General features: G+C 38.9%; 1 protein-coding gene across 3 annotated transcripts in view; it reads left to right on the top strand.

Annotated features, from left to right (window-relative positions):
• The window catches only part of LOC308083933 (guanylate-binding protein 1-like), a 53,257-nt gene extending 31,426 nt beyond the window's left edge, over positions 1-21,831 (top strand). For all 3 annotated transcript variants that reach the window (XM_080426359.1, XM_080426358.1, XM_080426357.1), the window contains 9 exons: positions 4,952-5,061; positions 7,571-7,758; positions 7,889-8,125; positions 9,139-9,416; positions 10,432-10,644; positions 10,851-10,956; positions 15,293-15,474; positions 16,109-16,232; positions 18,841-21,831. In XM_080426359.1, the coding sequence (XP_080282485.1) occupies positions 4,952-5,061; positions 7,571-7,758; positions 7,889-8,125; positions 9,139-9,416; positions 10,432-10,644; positions 10,851-10,956; positions 15,293-15,474; positions 16,109-16,232; positions 18,841-18,992 (1,590 nt within the window). In that variant the 3' untranslated portion in view covers positions 18,993-21,831. The remainder of the gene's footprint in view (positions 1-4,951; positions 5,062-7,570; positions 7,759-7,888; positions 8,126-9,138; positions 9,417-10,431; positions 10,645-10,850; positions 10,957-15,292; positions 15,475-16,108; positions 16,233-18,840) is intronic.
• Positions 21,832-22,041: the final 210 nt, after the last annotated feature.

Genomic DNA, 22,041 nt, shown 5'->3' with positions numbered 1-22,041 from the left:
CAGTGGTTGGGGGCAATTGTAACACTGTAAAAAATAAGTCATTTATATAAATGAATACACTTTATCTCAAATAAAAGCACATCACTAAGTAATATGTATTTTTTTTTATAATTTAACAGTTTTACTTACGAATGTTTTATATACATAATTACAATTATTTTGTATTTTTATTCGAATTATTGTATTTTTCATTTTCATTTTTTCAAATGTATGTCTATTATTTAAATGTGTTTTTACTTTGAAATGTAGTGACATTTAGTGAAATATGTTCATTTACTAACATAAAAGTATGAAATCCCAGACAAAAAATCTGCTTGCATTGAAAACACATTGGGCCTCATGCAGCAATAAGTTCCTAATGTTTCCTCTTACATTTCTTCCTAAGTGAATTCCTAAGAGAAGTTGAGTCAGATTCATGAAACGTTCTTAAAAGGGCAGAATTGTTCGTAACTATGGGCCTCATTCAGCAACGGTACTTAAGAGGAAATTTCTTCTTAAACCCACTTAAGAAGTTTTTAAGAAGATTTTGGTATTCTCCAATGTTTTCTTAGTTGTGATCTGTTCTTATGTAAGAACAGAATCTACGCACACTTTCTTAAGAGGATTTTTTTTCTTAGACCCATTTAAGAGGTTTTTAAGAAGATTTTGGTATACTCCAATGTTTTCTTAGCTGTGATCTGTTCTCAGGTAAGAAGAGAATCTACACACACTGATGAGCACTCTTAGGCTGGCTTTTGAGTTCTTAAGTCAAACTTCGAGAATTAATTATTTTTGCACAAACATGTCACACTTAACTTAAGTGTGACATGTTTGTGCAAAAATAATTAATTCTCGAAGTTTCTTCAATTCTACAGTTGTATAATATGGGATTTGAATTACAATAATATTTTTATCATATCTTTAGAGCAGTGGTTCTCAAAGTGTGGTCTGGGGACCCCCAGGGGTCCTTCAGGGAGTTTCAGAGGGTCCACAGCAAACGAAGAACAGTTTAATCACTTTAACCCAATTTATACTTTGTTTGAAAATAGCCGATCTACAAGCTCACAACACGTCCCATTACTGGACATTTTGAGCTTGTAGATCGGCTATTTTCGAGACATTTTGATAAATCTTGAAACATTTTCCCTGGCAGAAAATATTTTCAGGTGGGGGTCTGCAGCCAAATGCATGTCAATTTGGGGGTCCTTGACATGAAAATGTTTGAGACGGGTCTGAAATTACAATCTAACCCAAACGGACCCGGTTGAGTTGAAGCCCAAGCCCCATACCTACCCCTTAACCCCCCACCCAACCCACCCTCATCACCCCCCATACCCCCACCCCCATATCCCCGACATTCGCCACACCCCCATTTCCCAGTCCCCTTCCTACCTGAAAGCCCCCCTATACCCACCGTCATACCCATCCCCATACCCCCCACATAGCCCCCTACACCCCTCCTTGCACCACCATATCACCCACCACACCCCTATTTCCACCCCATTACATACCAAGCAGCTGCTACCTTAAAGACCCTCCATATCCACCCACCAGCTTTCAGTAATAAAATGTTTTATATCCACTACTAACGCTACTCCTGAACATGAAATATGGATAACATTTTTAACAGCTAATTTCAGCAAATGTACATTGATGTCTAGTGGTGATATGTTGATTAATGTGAGAGAAATAATAAAATACATTCATTAATTAAATAAAATAATTTGCTGTTCACTTCAGAAGTACCTCCAAATAACTATTAATTAATTTATTTTTATGTTTGGAGTCTGGTGTTCCACCATCTGTAGACTTATAGTTTAGGTATTCTTTACTTCATTCTCTCAATTTTATTTCTGTGTGTGATTTCCTGTGATTTCTGTGTGCAGCAATCACACACAGGTGTGACTGCAGGCAGAGCCATGCAGTCATGCCTCATGTGGGGATTGGTGGGGCGGCTCCCTAATTAGGATGAACTGGCACACCCCTTCAAGTTACGAGGATTGGGATTCATCATCATCAAGAACATAGTTACGAACAATTCTGCCTTTTAAGAACGTTTCATGAATCTGACTCAACTTCTCTTAGGAATTCACTCAGGAAGAAATGTAAGAGGAAACATTAGGAACTTATTGCTGCATGAGGCCCATTGTCCTCTTAAGAAAGTGTGCGTAGATTCTGTTCTTACCTAAGAACAGATCACAGCTAAGAAAACATTGGAGTATATCAAAATCTTCTTAAAAACTTCTTAAGTGAGTTTAAGAAGAAATGTCCTCTTAAGAACGGTTGCTGCATGAGGCCCATTGTTACAATTGACCCCGGTCACTTTGTTACAATTGCCCCCGATGGGGTAACCATGATAAAATCCCATATTCTAGCTAGAAACACCTATACTAGCATAGGCTGCTGACGTTAATTTGTGACCAATAACATAGAGATACAATTCATCCAAGTTTAAATGAGCTTACATCTTATCTTTAGACAGCAGAAGGAAAATACCGTACACTCAAAAATGTACATTTACACCTCAAAATCTGTTTTTTGTTGAACACTTCTGCTGAGATGAAATGATCATTCTATCCTTCCATAGGCAGAGAGAGGACCCTACTGAGCATGTGCACAAGAAGTCTCACCCCTCTAGCTTATTTCAAATTAGAGTTATTGAGTATGTTACTTTTGCCCCCTTTTAATTTGTCCCCGGTCTCCCTATTACACATTATTCTACTACAAGTGGGTCAAAAGTAAAAGTTTCACCATGGCGTTGTAATCTTGGATTATGTAATTACAAGAGTTTCCCAAACATCAGAAATTTATTCTACACACATAAACCCCCAAAAAAAGAGTTAGTACACATATATTATTCTAGGATAAGCAGGTCAAAAGGTACATTTTTGCCATGGCGTTCCGTCGTCATCTTGGATTATCCAAATTGCAAGAGTTTCCCAAATATGGCAACTTTGGGCAACCAAGCCAAAATTGTTCTAGGACAGCATATGAATACAAATTAACAACAACAAAAAACTTCATAGGAAACAACTTGATAGGTGTTTGAAATTTCAAGTGTACTAATAACATAACATTCACATTAAATAGCACAGACTTCTTGATTTTGTCCAAAACTTAGTACACAAAACAAATTAGTACACATTCTCTCTGTCATGTGATCAAGATTTCAGATTCCATTCCGATTTACTATAATGAGCTTCCAAAGGTAGGGGCCTATAAACAATGCAGAGTTTACAGAAATTAAGCGCCCACCCCCCAACCCCGCTTCCTCGTGTCCTAGCGGCTGCACTCCTGGGCAAGAAACCAAGCCTGGCGGAGATTTGTGCTCAGAGGAGCACCCTTTTGGCTGTCTGTTAAACACATTTAAACATACTGTAACAAATGGTGGTAAACTATGATCTACATGTGATCAGAGTAATGTAAACGGGTCATTCCTACTATCCGGTGCCATTTCAGCCTAGTAACTTAAAAAAAAGAGGGCATGTTCAGCTGTCAGAAAAACATATTTGTCCAGCTTAATTCATTATTCCCTAATAGGTATGACCAAATTCATCACATGAAGTGGGACAAAATGTTACAGGACATATGCATATCTATTAAATAGTGTTTTTAATGCATAATTATTATAACATTAACATTTTCAAAGAGATCAGATGTCCCTTCCTTTGCCATGCTAATGTATTATGTATCCAAGTAATTATAAAAAAAAACATTATCTTATAAAGCACATATTTTTATTAAGGCATAATGTAATTTCAATCCAATGTTTTAGGATATAATAGAATTTCAATTCACCCCAACTTTTAATTGCATATTACCAAAATAATATGCATAATATTTGTTGATTTCATTTAATTATTAAAAAACACCCCTGTTATTGTCCACCCTGTTATGTGTTTTATTGTAACAGGTGGACAGGACATAATAGGGTGGACATTAAACCAATAAGCAAAGAAAAACCATTTAATTAAATACAATTAAGCTTAGCCAATTATTATAAACATTAATCTGAACAAAGAATGCAAAGATCCTTTCCATTAATAATTAATTTGACCCACTTGTTGTCCACCCAATGTAACAATGTGTCCACCCTGTTATGTTTTACACTGTAACAGGGTGGACACATTTTGGACAATAACAGGTTATGCTAAAGATGGCCATAACTCCTCATGTAATGAAGAACATGGTAGCACATTGTGAACACATAAAAAAAAGATTTTTATATGTATCAACCATATTTTCAGAATTATGAAAATGTATCAATTTCCGCAATAGTTAAGCATAAAAGGGTGGACAGTTATGCTTTACCACATCAGTAATACAACCTAAAACATTGATAAAAAGGCAAATCAAAGAAGGATACTTATACTTCTTCTGGTATAGGGTTTCCTATCAAAAATATATGCTAGTTTCTGACGTCATGTGGCTAGAGGAATAGTCAGGGGACAGGGTACAGGTGGATTTGCGTCAGCGTAACAGGGGGGACAGTTAACAGGGGGGACAGTCAACTCAGGGACACACATTGATTTCAGGATTTTAAGCAGTAGACATACATTTATCACAATTCAAAACATTTGGTAAGTAACATTAGAACTAATACTATATATATATATATATATATATATATATATATATATATATATATATATATATATATATATATATATATACACATATAATAATGAGAATTTTTTATTTTGTTTGAATTGTATTACTTATTTGTAACTGAAGCTGTGTAAACATGATTGGGGCATGGCATTTTAGCTTACCTAAAAAAAGTGATTATTTTATATTTACCATGAGGTACATATCAATGTGTTCTATGGTAGAGAGGCTTTAAAAGTATAAGATAAGCTTTTTGGAATTAGTTTTTTTTTGCTTATTTTACACAATATATGCTGTATTATGTCATGGGGAAACAAATGGCACCGAACATAAAAAATTATCCAAAAATGTATTCTGGTTTCAGGGAAATACGAAGAATGACAACTGGATCTTTGCCATGACAGTTCTGCTCAGCAGCACCCTGGTCTACAATAGCATCGGCACCATTGATAATAAAGCCCTGGAGAACCTTCAGTATCCTTCAAATCATTCACTCATTGTCTCCGCCAGGCCGAAGGCATGGTCGAGACTATTTTCACCCTGTTTGTCCGTCCGTGTGTCTGTGAACGGCTAATCTCCGGCACTGTTGGACTGACCAAAGCGAAACTGAGCACACACACTCCTTGGATACCAGAGCAAAACTTCACAACATTTTTCACATCGGCCTGTTATAGCGCCACTGATTTTTGCAGCAAAAAAAATGTCATTGTCCAAACGTCACGCAAATCAATACACAGTGGCCCTCATTTATCAACGCGGTGCAGCCCAAATAATGGGCGTAGGGCGAGATCACCGCACCTTTCGGCATTTATCAATATATCCTGACGTGGGCTTCATCCTACCATACGCTGAGATCTCACGTCTGGTAGAGACCAGTTGTTGACGTTGGCTGCGCCCGTTTATTCCATTCTAGACCTGCGGAGCAGCATTGTCTGACTGTCTGACAGGCATCTGGACACATAATCCACTCCTAAATGTATATCTACACTAATAATTAATCCCTGTGAAAATATAACATTTTATAAAGTAATTTAAACAAACTGCTTTAACAGTCATTCAGTTGCATTGGCTATTTTAAAATAGCAGATCTGCAAGCTCAAAAACGGGTCGCATCGCGACACGTTGTGAGCTTGTAGATCTGCTATTTTCAAAATATACGAGCGCTTTTGCGTCGGGACTCGGGAGTCCCGCGGTCGGGACTGCCGACGATCTTTTCATGGACAGTGAGGTGTACAAACTTACAGTAGCTTGTCCTATGTTATGGAGTTATGTCATAGAGAGTTTTGAAGACTACAACCTGACTGGGTTAAGGATATAAACCCGACGCTCCAATCTCTTATTAACGGGATGGACCGAAACCACTGCCGTCTCACGGGGAATATCCTACATGACTGCTTGTGCACTGCTCGGTATGGGTTAAATAAATTAATATACAAACGTATTCCATTCATGGCGATGTGATTGGTATCATAATATGTCATTCATGTAGGCTACAAGCCTACGTGACAAAGATTGTACCGCTACGGTAGGGATTACAATACATGAAAAACACAGCTGGGCGGGCGTGTGTGTGTGTGTGTGTGTGTGTGAGAGAGAGAGAGACAGGGGGGCGTGTGCGTGTGCGTGTGTGGCGAGGCAGGCGGGGGAAACTCTTTCTCATTGGCTTTTGATGTCTTTGGTCGTATTCTGGTCCTTCTTCATGTCGTAAAATCGGGGCGTTTTGAGAATATTTAAGGGCGTGTTATTTAAATGACGCTAGGTTCCAGCTGTGACATTTATCAAGCCTGGGACCAAATGTAGGCTCGGATCAGCTGTGTAGGATTCGTTGATAAATGTGACTTCGACGTTGGTGTACGGCCGAATATATGGAAAAATATAAGCCGGTTTATAAGCTGCGTTGATAAATGAGGGCCAGTATCTCTATAGTCATGTGATCAAGACAGATCTGTTTTATTTTTCATATTCTATCCTGATTGTCTAACATTGGCTTCCAAGGTTTGCAGGATTGGTCCGTTTTGAACAAAATGCCTCAAATCATGATCGCAGCGTGCGATTGCTGTGAAATTTTGCCCGCATATTCCCACTAGGACGAGGAAGACATGCCACCCTTTACACATTGTCCTGTTAGAGCGCCACTAGGAGGCCGATTTCTGCAAAACAATTTTTTTTATATTACTCCTACAGATTCTGTCCAAACATCACGCAAATCGGTACACATTATCTCCATAGTAATGTCGTCAAGACGGAGCCGTCCTATTTCTCATATTCCATCCTGATTGGCAAATTCCGAACATTGCTGGCCAACAATAACCTACAGTACCTAACCTGGTGGAGACCTGTGCTCCGTGGAGCACTTTTTCTAGTTATTCCTTCATTTACTCATATTAAATCTGTGATTATTGAGTCCTATATTTGGCAGGTTTTCACCTGTTAATTTATTATCTTTAGAATAGTCTTTTTGATTGATTGATTGAAATTTTTATTAGGCAAAAGAATGTAAAACAACACAGTTACATTTATAATGCTTTTGTCTAAAAGGTCCGGCCAAAAAAGTCCTTGCGGACTTGTTTCCGTTGGGGTCCTTTTCCAGTCCAAGTACTTGGACAAGCACAAGTATGTTGTTTTGGGAAAGCCCTTTGCAAATGCTTAAAACTTCTCTCCAATCTCCATAAAAATGCAGATACACTTTTTGAAACAAAATGAAACACCCTTATAATTAGAGCATTTATCTTGGTATTGTGAATGTAATGAGGTGGTAGGAGTGCCACAGCAAGAAGATGCTTTCTAGCGCCAAACAATGTTTCAGGGACAATTTTCCTCTTAACAAACATTTGTATAGTATTTAATACTGAATAAGTAATCTCAAATAGGTAATTCTGTCTTTACAGATGTTACAATTTCAATTTTGCAGATTTTAAGTTTAAAGACCCAGTGTTGTGTTTGTGTGAGGTTATTTTCTCATCCTCAATACCACACCTTACAGTTATGTGACAGAACTGACAAAGCATATCAAAATGACGTCGAATAAGGATGAGGATGATGATCGTACGTACGTACATTTCCTTCCCTCCTTTGTGTGGGCTGTGCGCGATTTTTCACTCGATCTGGAGCTGGACGGGAAAAACATAACAGCAGACGAGTACCTGGAACACGGTCTCCAGGACAAACAAGGTTTCATGGTTTCAACTGCTGACACATTATTTGAATATAGTTGAGATTTCAATAATTTAAACTAGGTATTAGATGCTCTTGCACATTTACCCTAAATGTATTGTGTTCTGTATGTTTAATTTTGTCACAGGTAAAGCGAATCAGCAGTACAACGAACAGCGTACCTGCCTTCGTAAATTCTTCTTGCCTCGCGCGTGTTTTGTGTTTGTGGTACCAGCGACCGCTAAGAAAATGAAACGAATTGAGGAACTGCCTGATGCTGACCTGGATCCAGACTTTGTTGAACAGGTTGAAAAGTTCACTGAATACATCTACACTAAGTCTGAGACCAGGACAATCAGAGCTGGAATAAAGCTCACTGGCAGATGTAAGTGAGATTTAAATAAGGTGTTTCAGTCTATTTTATGCCATTTTCACGGGTCGTATTTTAACAAACTCCTCCTAGGAGGATGGTCAGATCCGCCTCAAACTCGCTCAGTGCAGACAAAAACGATAAAAAGATCAGAAGCGTGAGTTTCGTAAAACGGCGTGACAGTGGCGAAGCGTCAAACTTCCATGTTTCACTGCCAAAGGTCAAGTTTTTCCTTTTTTTCGATGTAACTTTTGAGCTGATTGCCTTACAGACTTGTGGGTGATGTCATTGGACTCAGATCAGAGTTATTGTCCTTCATTAGTGTTACTTAGCTCCACCCCCTCTTGTGATTGGTCGATATTTTATAGTTCATATTTTTTGCAATAACTTTTGAACGGTTTGTTGTGCAGACTTGTGAGTCGTGCCACTTGATTCGGTTGAGAGTCCTTTTCCTTTATTGGAGTAACATAGCCACGCCCATATTCCTTCATTATAGAGTTACTTAGCTCTGCTCCCTGTTATGATTGAGGGCCGGATCACTGCTGCTTGCATCTTTAATGTTTTTGTTGTTTTTGTACATTCTAAAATGGATAGTCCCTATCCTTGATTCTGATTGGCTGGCTTCGGTTTGGTAGACGTGATAAAACACACTATAATCTTCTCCTTAGATGAGCTTATATCAATTACAGGTGTGTGATTTGTTTCTACAGTGATCCAGCATATGTAGCTTTACACCCCTCAGCCATTATAAAATAAATTGTAAACTGCAACCTCTAGTGCCTTACTGCTTTATTTGATCACAGAACCTTTACATTACGTTTGCAAGGAGCATTGTTCAATTTGAAAAAATAAATTAATGCATAATTTAATTATTTGTATCACTGACGATGGCATAGTAGCCTCCCCTTTTTTGTTGTTGTAGGTGACATTGGAATTAACAACATCTGACTTTTGTCTGCTCCAGCATAAACATCAGTCTCTGAACTATCATGACTAGAACACTTGCTGAATCAATCTTCCTTCCACAGTACTTGTTGTACTGGCAGAGACATACGTGGAAGCCATCCGTAGTGGAGAGGTTCCCTGTCTGGAAAATGCTGTGAAGGTACTGGCTGAGATTGAGAATTCCAAAGCTGTTGAGCAGGCCCAGGTCCTCTATGTACAGAGGATGAAGTCAGTACGCTTCCCCACCAACACCCTGGAGGAGCTGTCTGCAATCCATGCATCCAGTCAGAGAGAGGCCCTGGCACTTTTCATGAAACGTTCCTTCGAAGATGATGATGGCCAATATCAGATTAAGCTTGTGGTATGTGTTGGAAATTAACATCCATTGTTTTCATATTGTGTTTCCATCACCTTATGCAACACTTTTAAAACACCTCAAAAGCTTAGTCAAATTATTGTCCTTTTGAGTCCCTTGCTTAAAGGACAACTTCACCGATTTTCAACCTGTCTTCATATAATTGGTCCTCACTAATACTCATGATAAAATGGTAAAAAGAAAATCTACTCGGTCTGTGTCTCAGAGGAGGGCTGTGGACAGTTCAGAGTCCCGTCTACCAGTGACATCATCAATGGGGAATCCAAGCTAATAGAAACTGCAGGCTTTCTATTCCTGGAAAGTTGCAATGCAATAATAGAAGCCATTGCTCTCGTGTTAATACAAATCTAAATAAAAAATGTGAAATCTTGTTGGAAAAAAAAATCATGCCTAACGATGATGTCACTGGTAGACGGGTTTCTGGACTGTCCACAGCCCTCCTATGAGACACAGACCAAGTAGAAAACATATGTAATATTTTATCATGAGTATTAGTGAGGACCAATTATATGAAGATAGGTTGAAAATCGGTGAAGTCGTCCTTTAATACTTTTTCTCTTCAGTTGTTGTTTAACGGCTGCTTTCTGTCTCTTGTCTTTCACTGTGGGAGGCCCTCCCACATGTATTTGTTACACTGCTGGCCAAATCATAATCATTAATGGGCTAACTGCATTATTTATTTATTTATTATTATTATTATTATTATTATTACCCTTATTATTATTACCCTTATTATTATTATTATTATTATTATTATTATTATTATTATTATTATTACTATTATTATTATTATTATTATTATTACCCTTATTATTATTATAATTATTATTACCCTTATTATTATTATTATTTCTTTTTTACAATTCAGTAATAGCCCCTCAATAATCATCTACTGGATGAAGGACTTAGATAGACTGAGCAATACACTTTTTGGAGCACACTACAGATTAACCCATTTGGGAATATAATTACACATTCATTTTGACCACTATGTTTTTAGAGTGTACTTCAGGGGGAATATGATCAGATCTGTGAGAAAAACTTCAACGAGTCCAGGAAGGCATGTGAACAAATCATCAAACAAGTCTTTGAACCTCTGGAGGACAACCTGGTAGCTGGTCTCTACACAGTCCCTGGAGGATACAAGACATTCTCCGAGGACCTCCAGGCGATGACTGATGAATACAGGCGTGCAGAAGGCAGAGGAGTCAAGGTCAGTTAGATTTTTGTCAATTTCATATCTGAGTCAGAGAATGTACAATTAAACCATCAGTATTGATGAGGGGTGACAGCTTTCCATCTAGGCTTAATGGTGTGTGTGTGTGTGTGTGTGTGTGTGTGTGTGTGTGTGTGTGTGTGTGTGTGTGTGTGTGTGTGTGTGTGTGGGTGCGTGGGTGCGTGCGTGCGTGCGTGTACCAGGCTGAGGAGGCGCTGAAGACATACCTGGATGAGAAGGCGGAAATGGGCAAGGTCTTACTAGCAGCAGCAGATCAACACCTCACCAAGGCACAGCGTAGAGCAGAAGGTAAAATATATTAAAGAGTCAATCAGTAAATTAATCAAACTTTATTTATATAGAACATCTCCTAGTCAATTGTTCTTTACAAATAATGTATTTAAAAGCTGGGGCGTGCAGATAGTACTTCAAAACATTTTTGAAGTGTGTGTGGGAAGGGGGTGCTCTGTCCTCTAGATGCTCTGAGCTTAGCCATGGAACTTATCAAGGTCCATCACTGATACCCAACTCTACAAAGTCTCCAATCCATGTCCTCTCTTTTAACTCAGTTGATATGTTTACATCAAGGGGCCAGCTTGAGAGTTGTGCATTGAGTCTAATAAGGAAGTGAGTTCAATTGACAGTTCATATGAATGGCCTGTAGTTTCGCTGTTTTACCCCTGCTGGTGTCAGAAAGATTTTTTTTCAATGCAAGCGGATGGGTTTTTGACAAACTTTAGACTTGATTTTCTTACCTTAATAAACATTGTCATAAATACTATATGCTTCCAGTCGCTAGTTTAAAGTCTTCTTTCAATCATTATGATATGCGTTTGTGTAAATTATGGTCCCATTTACTACTACTACGATAAAGTAGCTTATGCTCTAGGAGGGGCGGGATGATTTGATTGACAAGCTACACAACCAATAGCATTCATTCCCCGCCCCCGCTCTTGCATGACAAGCTACCCAACCAATAGCATTCATTTAGGGATTGATTTCCTATTGCCGGTTGCTTTTTTGTATATATTAAAGATGGCGGATTTCAAATAGCTGAAAAATTGGCTTCATATACTGTCTGTAGAAACCAGGGGTGTGGCTTAGTCCATTCTTTTTTTACAGTCTATGGTTTACACACTGTGACTGTGGGCCCTATTTTCCGTGATCAGCACTATGTACAACAACAAGTGTTTGTGTCTTGTGCCCGGCCCGGCGGTGATATCTTCCCAGCGCGCAAACTGTTTTGCAACGCAACAACATTGGGCGATAATATATAATAGCCAACTGAGAAGGGACATGATGAGGCTGAGGCTACAGTGATTCTGACGGCCATGCACTGTGTTTCGAAATCTCTCCTTTCAATGTGATGTTTTGGTGAGAAGAGAGCTTTTGTTTAACCCGCGTCTCCTGACATCATGATGTCACATTATTAGAAGATTTAAAACTTGCATTGTGGGGGCACGGTGGGGGCAGTCGGTAGCGCTGTTGCCTCACAGCTAGAAGGTCCTGGGTTCGATTTCCGCCGGGGACTCTGTGGGCCCTGGGGGCGTGTCTTCTCCTCCGCGTCATCAGCCCCCATACCCTAGGTGCGGCTGGCGAAAGGCCCTACTCTGTGTGGAGTTTGCATGTTCTCCCCGTGTCCCCTTGGGTAGTTAAAACCCTCACAAAAACATGTAATCCTGGTCACTATACTGCCTCCCCCATGACAGCCAGGGCGCCTGATGGAGGGGAAAGGAACTGGTTGGAATAACGTGTTCCTTCCACGCGCTACGTCCTACCGGAAAAACTCCCCCTGTCAGGTGACAAGAAGGCCAGTTGGCTCTCATACATTGAAGGAGGCATGAGCTCGGCCCTGGACTCCCTAAGCTGTGGGGGGAGTGTAGCGCCCAGGATCACTTAGAAATTAGCACCGGGTGAAAGAAAGGTTACAAAAATTGTGGGATAACAAAAAAAAACGTGCATTGTTCAATTCATGCAGGACATTTCCCGCTAAGAAAGGATTCTGTGCTCTTTTGATCTTGTCACTTAAACGCATGAAAGATGTCACTGCCTTGCACAGGGTGCAACCTTGTTCTGGCACCCTGCACTTTGATTGGTTTGATTTGTTTAGCATATAGCGCCGGTGTTGCACTTGGTGTAAGATAGCAAAATATCGCTGGGAGACACCCCCACCGCTCAAGTTAAAGAGGTGGTGCCATGGTTTTGCACTTTTTCTGTCTTTCATGTGTCTATGAGGTTGATAGAACTTCATTAAGTCCCCTGGTGGTGTTTTTATGGTGTTTTATGTCTTCTCTGTCTATTTTGAGTTTCTTCCTGGAGGCTGAAACCTTGAGGGTCAAACGTGCCAATAGAAAAACAGCACAGTAGAAATATACCCTCCCCCTCATTATCATAACACAAAAGGTGTTTTGTTTTAGTCTAGGACCTGGCTAAGATATGTATGCACTTAATTTAGGAGAGATTATCTCAACTGTTCTTGGCTAATATGACCCCAAGGAACAATTTAGGAACTATGAGAAATTCTCTATCCGGGGCGAAATACTTGGAAATGACCACTACTTCAAATATGGCTCTATCTTCTAAACTGTTGGAGCTACAGATTTTCTGAGGTGCTCAAAATGTTCACAATACTCATGTTTAGTAAAAAATAGAAAAGTGTAAAATGTCAAATTTTATATTTTATTACAGAACAGCTAAAACAAACGGCTAAAAACGGTCAACTTATTACAGTCCAGGGCCATAAGAATATTTTTGCGTGAATCAATCTAAAAGCACCAAATGTGTCCCAGATATAACTCAGGGCATGCTCTGATGATGTAGCAAGGGTGCCCGGGCCAGCAACCTTCGGGATCATCATAGTGGCCAAATCCAATATGGCCGCCACCTGAAAAAGGTTTTGGCTAGATGAGCCAAAACCAGAACCAGATGAGCTACAAATGCAAACTTGGTGTCTAAATCATGTTTTTTGACCACTAGAAACATGTTGGAATGCTTATCTTAATGATTTAATCTATCTAGAGGACTCTAATGTGCATATCATATATATGGCCACTATGTTATGAAACAACCCATGTATCTTACAGATGTAATTTTATTGAAACAATAGAATGATTTAGAGTAGAACTCATTCCTAATTATACAGCTACAGCTAGTGCAGTATGTGCAACAATGCATAGCATAAATGTAATCCTATCATAGGATGTATATAATTTGAACAATCTGTATTATTGTACATAATTGTCTTGGTGTTACAACAGCAACAGAACTGATACATACATTCAGCATGTCAAAAGGCCATTACATCCCAGATTTCAGTATGTTGGGCTGGTATTGGGACTCCATGACTAAGACTTGGGAACCTTACTGGACCCATCTTGCAGATGCCAGTAAAGCTTGCACCATCCTCCTCTACCGTGGCTTCAAAAGTCATGTGGTGGACATAAAGCAAATTATGCGAAGCTGGAGTCCGTTGCACCTCGATATAGAAGTTGTATGATTAGAACAAAAACAAATCTGTGATTCTAATTTAAACATATAGTTAAAATTCTATACACCTTTGACTAGTATGATATTATTCAATTTATACTGAGCATTGCTCTGCATTTACTGTACTGGCTGTTGCTGTATAATTTGGGTTCAACTCATATTCTATTGTTTCAACATCTGTACACAGGTTGTTCCTTTTCTTCAGTTTTATCTTAACTCATTCCAACAACTCTACACTCAAATCTGGATGAAACTTTATGTTACATAACATTTTTGATATAGGCCATATTTGTAATAAGCAAATCAGAGTGCTCTAGATGGCTTCAATCAATAATATGAGCATTCTAATGTGTTTTTAATGCTCAAAAAGTATAAAATAGACACCAAGTTTGCAAAAATGTAAAAAAGTAAAACTAATTGTCAGATAGTCGGCATCTTTGAAATATGCAAAATAGAGGTCTAGTCACACCCAGCCATAAAGATAAGCGTTCCAACATGTTTCTAATTGTCAAAAAACATGATTTTAGACACCAAGTTTGCATTCATAGCTCATCTGGTTCAAAAGTTATATACAAAACCTTTTTCAGGTGGCGGCCATATTGGATTTGGCCACTATGATGACCTGTAGGGTTGCTGGCTCGGGCACGGGTTTCCTAAACATGAGTATTCTGAACATTTTGAGCACTTCAGAAAATCTGTAGCTCCAACGGTTTAGAAGATAGTGCCATGTTGGAAGTGTGGTCATTTTAAAAAGGGCGTGGTCATTTTCGGGTATTTCGCCCCGGATAGAGAATTTCTCATAGTTCCTAAGTTGTTCCCTGGGGTCATATTAGCCAAAAACAATTGAGATATTCTCTCCTAAATTAAGTGCATACATATCTTAGCCAGGTCCTCTACTATTTAGGATTATTGTTATTGTATTTCACAGATCATGAAGTGCCATGATCGAAACCAAAATCTGAATGTAATTAATCGCCCAGCTCAGCTCTAGGTGTTAGGGTTAGGTTTGTGGTTAGGGTTAGAGGTGTGGTTAGGGTTATGGTTGAGGGAACATACCGTAGGTCTGATGGGACATAGGTACACTCCCGTTAGCTTTCAATAATTAAGACTTTGTGGGATGGTAACAGTGTTTTTCTTTTGTTTTATTGGTTTCTTACAGAGGAGAAAGCGAAACGGGAGGAGTCAGAGAGAGAGATGCGGGTCATGGCGGAGCAACAGAAGGTCAAGGAGAGGAAGGCGGCTGATCGGCAGAAAACCCAAGAGGAGAGTATCAACCAGCTCCATGAGAAGGGGGAGAGAGAGCAGAAAGAAGCCAAAGATCAGCATGAGAAGACGAAGGCGGTGAGTGATTATATGAATGGTGTATGACTGTTGTTTATTAAAGTTTCAATTCATTTAATTTTCTGAATTGATTGATTGATGTACTTTATTTAGTAAGACATGAGAACAGTACATGACAGTACATAACAGTACATGGAAGTACAAATTCACAATACAAGGTCTACTAAACTGGAAATCTCATTAAGCACTGAGCTTGTTTAAGATGAGAACCCCATGCACACAAATCATGATGAGAAGACAATCCATAAGGATCGAAAAGTAATTAAAACAATCTTTGTACAGAGCAATCACCTATACATTCTATGTACGTATTATTAAGGCAGGGGGTCCTTGAGGGGGTTCCAGGGTAATTAACTGGAAAACCAAAAGTGGCTCCAAACGCCAGATCTGGATCTTAATTTTATGTATATATATATATATATATATATATATATATATATATATATATATATATATATATATAGCACCTGAGGAAGCGGAAGCGAAACGTCTTGTGCGACATACAATAAAAAAAGTAAAATCAGTCCTGGAGCTGTGCGGTCCCTTCTTTTGAAGGTTTCTTCTTTTAGTCTTATATATATATATATATATATATATATATATATATATAATATCTGATAATGTGTTATTTCAGGACCTAAATAAACAAAAGGAAAGAGCTGATAAGGAGGAGACACTTCGGTTGGAAGAACAGGAGCGGGCTCTCGATAGATTGAGAGAGTTGCAGAAACAGAAGAGAAAAGCCTGGTATAATCATGGTGCGGATACTATCAGTGCTTTTTTCTTTAAGCCGTGGTGGTAACCAGTTGGTTCAAGTGATGTCAATACTGATTGATTTGATGTGAGATAACAATTGTCTGTAGGTGTATCTCTATAATGTGTGAGATCTATATTCCAATTAAAACCTAATTTGGGTGTAAGATTAAAAACTCCTAGTTCATCACCAAATGGAGGGTTCTAACTTACATTTTGAGCTTTAGGAGATAGCACTGCTTGGTCACAATTATTGACTGAATTGTGCAAGGCCACAGGAACAACATTATTTCGTTGCAGTCGGGCAGAAACCAGCCTACTAAATTGTTGAGCGTTTTCATTTTTTTCATAAATCAGTGCTATTGAACACCCTTACATCTATGTGTTGAAAAAAAAATGAACCATTGAAAAGTATTAAAAAGCGCTTCTGACAAAACCAGCTAACTCCATTGGATCCTCAAACGTTCTGCTAAACCAGCTAACTCCACCAAAGAGGGGTGGAGTTAGCTGGTTTTGCTGACTCCAGGCTCCACCCCCTTTTGACCTCCAACCTCATTGTGAGCTTGGAGGCCCATTCAGCTGTTCTTATCAATGATGAACAAAACCTCCTAACTCCACTTTTTGTTTTGTTTTTTTTCATTTCCTGAAAAATGAACATTTTGGAGTTAGCTGGTTTCTAAGGATTAGGATACGAGGTTTGACAAGGTGATATCAGAGTGTAGTGGCGGAAGAAGTTCTCAGATGTTTTTACTTAAAAAACATTAAAACCGGGAAAGCATCTGTGTCATTTTTTACTTAGGCTATTCAAAAATAGCAGATATACAAGCTCATAGCACGTCACTTTGTGCTGCACTGTTAGCTTGTAGATCTGTTTCTTTTTTTATTGTGCACATTTTTGCAAATCTTTGAATATATATATATATTTTTAAAGCGAACATTTTAAACTCAAATCTTTCCTTCTGAGGGTCCCTTGAACAACATATTTTGAGATGGGGGTCAGCAGCCAAATGCATATCATTTTGGGGGTCCTTGAAAATGTTTGAGAACCACTGATATTGCAACAAAAGTTTTTCAGAAAACTGTTAGGATTTAGAAGACATTTGTAGAATCGGCCTCAGGTCTTAATGGGTTAAAAGTATCAATAGGATAATGTAGAAATACTCTGTTTACAAGAAAAAGTTTGGTATTCAAGATTTTGTGAAATTCAAAAAAGGGAAAGTACATTTGGCATCAAAATATACTTAAAGGGATTGTAGGCGATTCAGAGATAAACAAAGAAAAAAACTCCAGCAGTTCGTTTCCCCGACCACCAGGGGGTGACGCACGGAGGACTTCCATAGAGTTAAGGAGACTTCTAAACGGGCCATGCCGAATATAGGTTACTTTATTCGGATACAATTCGCGGAACTGCCCGCCCCTGCCGGTTCTCTGAATTTGTATTTTTAAATAGGCTCTTTCATGATAAATTGACCACATATATGAAGTTAAACAACTAAATTCTATCCAAACGCTATCTGAAAAGTAAATTATGTGCCTCAAAAACGAAGTTTGAGAGCATTTTAAAAACGAAAGTAAAAACGGACACGGACGCGCACGGATGCGCACATGCGTGCGTTAATTTACGGCCCGCCACAAACATAAACAGTATTGGAAATACGGATTTCAGAAAGAGGACTGTGTTTCAATGCAGGAAAACACCCCAGCATCATTATATAGTGGCTGATAGAGGGGAAAAAATGCAAAAAATATATATAGAGATATTTTTCAAATTTAGGCTTAATGTTGCCAAAAATCCCTTTAAAGTTCCAAAAGTAAAGTAGACTCAATCAGAATGTCCATTTCAGAAGATTTCAAAATATATACAAATCTTTTGAAAATAGCAGATCTACAAGCTCACAATAGCGGCTCATTGTGAGCTTGTACAAATCGCTATACATTGGGCTGAGGTGGTCAATGTATGTTTTGTAATAGCAATCTACATAGTAACTAGTAACTAAAGTTTTCAAATAATTGTACAATAGTACTACAAGTACAATATTTGACTATGTGGAGTCGTAGAAAAAGTATTGAAAATTGGAAAGTAAAAGTAAAGTAAAAGATACCTCAAAATTGTACTTAAGTGAATGAGTAAATGTACTTACTTTCCACCACTGCTTAAAGATCTAACAAGGCAATATCAGGGTGTGATAGTCATTGAACTTTTTTATGCTTTGACTATTTTTTTGTGTGTGCTTAATTATTTCAAAATTACATTGAATTGAACATATTTAGTTCTTACCCTGATATTGTGGAATATCTGATCAGATTACGCTGATTTACGTTGTGGTCTATATTTTTCTGGAAGTGGCTTGTCAGAGAATAATAATGATTTGTTTCCCTCCATGTACACACCTACAGTACACCTGTTCCAAGTGACCATGGTCCAGTCTCATGAATATCAGTTGGCACAGTACTTTTTAGGTGTTTCATTATCGATCACTTCAAAAGGTATTGATCCTGTTCAGTCGATGTAATCCACGTTAATACTATATTGTAAATATTTTTTCCCCCTGTCTTTCTTTCTTTCTTTCTTTCTTTCTTTCTTTCTTTCTTTCTTTCTTTCTTTCTTTTAAGATTCAAACAATGGTGCATCATGTTTTGAGTCAAGTCTTGAGCAGACATTGGCCGCGTTTCCCAAAGAGATTCGTAGAGATGCTGCGTTGAGCATCTGCGCAGGTTCTACGACGGGTCTTACGTGTGTCCACACAGTCTGCGCAGTACCCTAGCAGGCACGTAGATTTCAGGTCATGCGTTGCCTCCGCAGCTTGCGTAAGAGCCTCCTACACAGCTGGGACTCTGCGAAATCTACGCTCTACCCTCATTAGTAGCAGCTGGTTGTGCCCTACGTGCCATCTAACTGGCTTCACGTGTCTGCTAAAACTACATTCGGGAGACAGAATGGCGTATCCTACTCTCCTCCTACTCCTGGGAGAGGCGTAGCCCTGAGTGCTGTCATACGCAGCAGTTTGTTACAAGCGCCCTGGGGCGCTCGTAACACCCATCGTAGTGAATTAGATCTATGAAAAGACCGACCACACACACACACACACACACACACACACGCACACACACACACACACACACACACACACACACACACACACACACACACACACACACACACACACACACACACACATATAATTTACACACACACACACACACACACACACACACACACACACACACACACATATATATATATATATATATATATATATATATATATATATATATATATATATATACACACACACACAAGCTGTCAACGCACTGCAACATGCCGTGTCTATAGCTTGCAGATCTGTTCTTTTGGGTAGGGCGGGCGGCTGCGCTGCTTCTAGCTCCGGTTCAGAGCGTTAGTGCGTGCTCAAGAGTAGTAGTACGGAAATTATTTTTATTTACTCCACAGTGCCCTCTACAGATTTTGGTTAATGCTAGTAGAGGGCACTGAGGAGTAAATACAAATAATTTCCGTATTTTACAGAGTAGTTGGGGTGCTGAGAGGCTTCCCACCTCCAAGAATAGACTTTCAACAACACAAAACAGCCTTTGCTTTGATGAGTAGCGAAATGGTTTTGTTTATTTTCACTACTGTTGAGCACTCGCAGGGCAGCGGAATTCCTTGTACAAGCGCAGAGCGAGGGGTCTTCCAGGGCGTTAGAGGGAACTCACTAACGCTCTGAACCAGGGCTACGCTGCTTCGTCCTCTATGCATGAACCCGAAGTTTACAAATTGTACTCTCACGGATGATCCGATCGTCTGATAAAAATATTAAGCATATGCCAAGTTAACTAAAGATATATAAATGATGCTGAGCTAAACATGTTTCCTTAATTTCGAAGTTTTATAGTTAAACGTTATGATGAAAGTCCCCAGTTCCTCTCACAAAGTGACAGCTGTTGCGCTCGCCATGTTTATGAATGGTTAAAAAATCTTTTGAAACTAGCAGATCTACAAGCTCACAACGCTTCACAAGCTTGTAGATTTATTAGATACTATTTGTAGATACTATTTTCAAAATATTTTAATACATATTAAATTTGGGAAATGGGACATTCTGCATTCCTTTACTTTTGGTATTTTAAGTATATTTAATTTACTTGCATAATGGGGACACTTTAGTGTTTTATTTACCTTGCAGATATCACCTCACCGCTGTAATTTAATTCATAAATATATTATTCAAAAGTTGTATTTGGAGTGGACTGCTTCAGGACATCTGACAGTTGGCTCTGGTATTTTTATGATCCATTTCACTTTCGCAAAGGGTGTTTAAACTGCTGTGTAGCGTAGGACAGCACTACGTAGTTTACGTAGGCTTTACGTAGGCGTCGTCCAGGAGGTCTTCACGTCCATGCTGTCTCGCGAATGTAGTTTTAGCACACACGTAACGCTGTGCGATTGAGAACCTACGACGATGGTATCTCCTTAAGCCAGTTTAGATGGCACGTAGGGCACACACAGCTGCTGCTAACGAAGATAGTGCGTGGCGGGGTTGCTACTGCGCAGGTGCGTGGAGGCTCTTACGCAGCTTCTAGGCTGCGCACGAGCTCAAATTCGTTTGGGAAACCCGGCCATTGATAATACATTTAAGACCAAATAATACTTGCCACCATGCAGTGCCGGCTCTGAGCTATTTGGTGCCCTAGGCAGGGGGAAATGTTCTGGTGGGATTGGGAATGGAATGTGAAGAACCACAGAACTTAGGGAAGGCTAATGACACCACTAGGATGGTTAAAGCTAGGCGGGAAGGGCTGGTGGCAGAGAGGGAAGGAGTCTGGCTGTGTTCATTGATCAGGATGATGTAATGAGGACGCATGACGCAGATTATGAATACAATTGGAGATAAAGTAGCCAATGATAAATCAATAAGTGAACAGTCTGAATTGTATGCAATATGGAAGAGCTTTAAGTTGTGGTCAATTTATCATTATGTTAAACAGTTTATTATTAATTAAGTAGGTCATAGAATAAACAATGTGTATAAGGGGCGCTCGAGTGGCTTTTTACATTCTTTTTTTTTTTACAGCTATTCAAAACAGGGATTAAGTAGCTATTATAAAGAATGTTATTATTACTGTATATGGAAATGTACCTGAACCTGTCATGAGTTCAATGTTTGGAAGAAATCAATCATCTGGGAGTGATTTATAATGTAATCTTTTAAAAATGTAATATGTAGATTGTATTTGTGGAAGCATATTAAGATGTATAGAAATGTACTCTATATGTTATTGGTGGAGCCAGAGTTGAGGTACATTGAAATCATTGGAGCAACCTAGAATGTTGGGGCAGACAAATCCTGGGAAATAGAGAAGTACAGGGATTCCTCATCAGGATGCCATGATCCATCAAAGATATTGGCTGCAATCTCTCAAAACTGCTGTTATAGCACTTCTACAGAGACAGCTGATTGGTAATTATAATAAAATGTTCTATGTCTGCTCTGGTTCCCTCCAAATTATCGCAATGTGTATTTTTACTATGTCAATTTGCTATATAGTCTATGGATAATCAACTGCTATGCTAAACTGCCTACAATAAAAGCATATCTGAAATTATTTGTGTTGACTTTGTCACTATTATTCACATACAAGGTATTTAATTTCTCTAGTGGATCAATGTTACTCCTGTTGAACGGTAAAATATGTGGTTCTACCATGTGTTGGGGGTAAAGTGATTTGTTATAGCAGGCCCACTCTGATTAAGTTATTGTGTTACGTGTTTCATACATTTTGGTTTTGCAATTCAAGTAATCAATTACCTAGTTG

The sequence above is a fragment of the Gymnoscopelus braueri genome (genome assembly GCF_963280865.1).
Source record: "Gymnoscopelus braueri genome assembly, chromosome: 4".
NCBI classification, from domain to species: domain Eukaryota; kingdom Metazoa; phylum Chordata; class Actinopteri; order Myctophiformes; family Myctophidae; genus Gymnoscopelus; species Gymnoscopelus braueri.
This window is presented reverse-complemented; position numbering and strand designations above follow the sequence as displayed.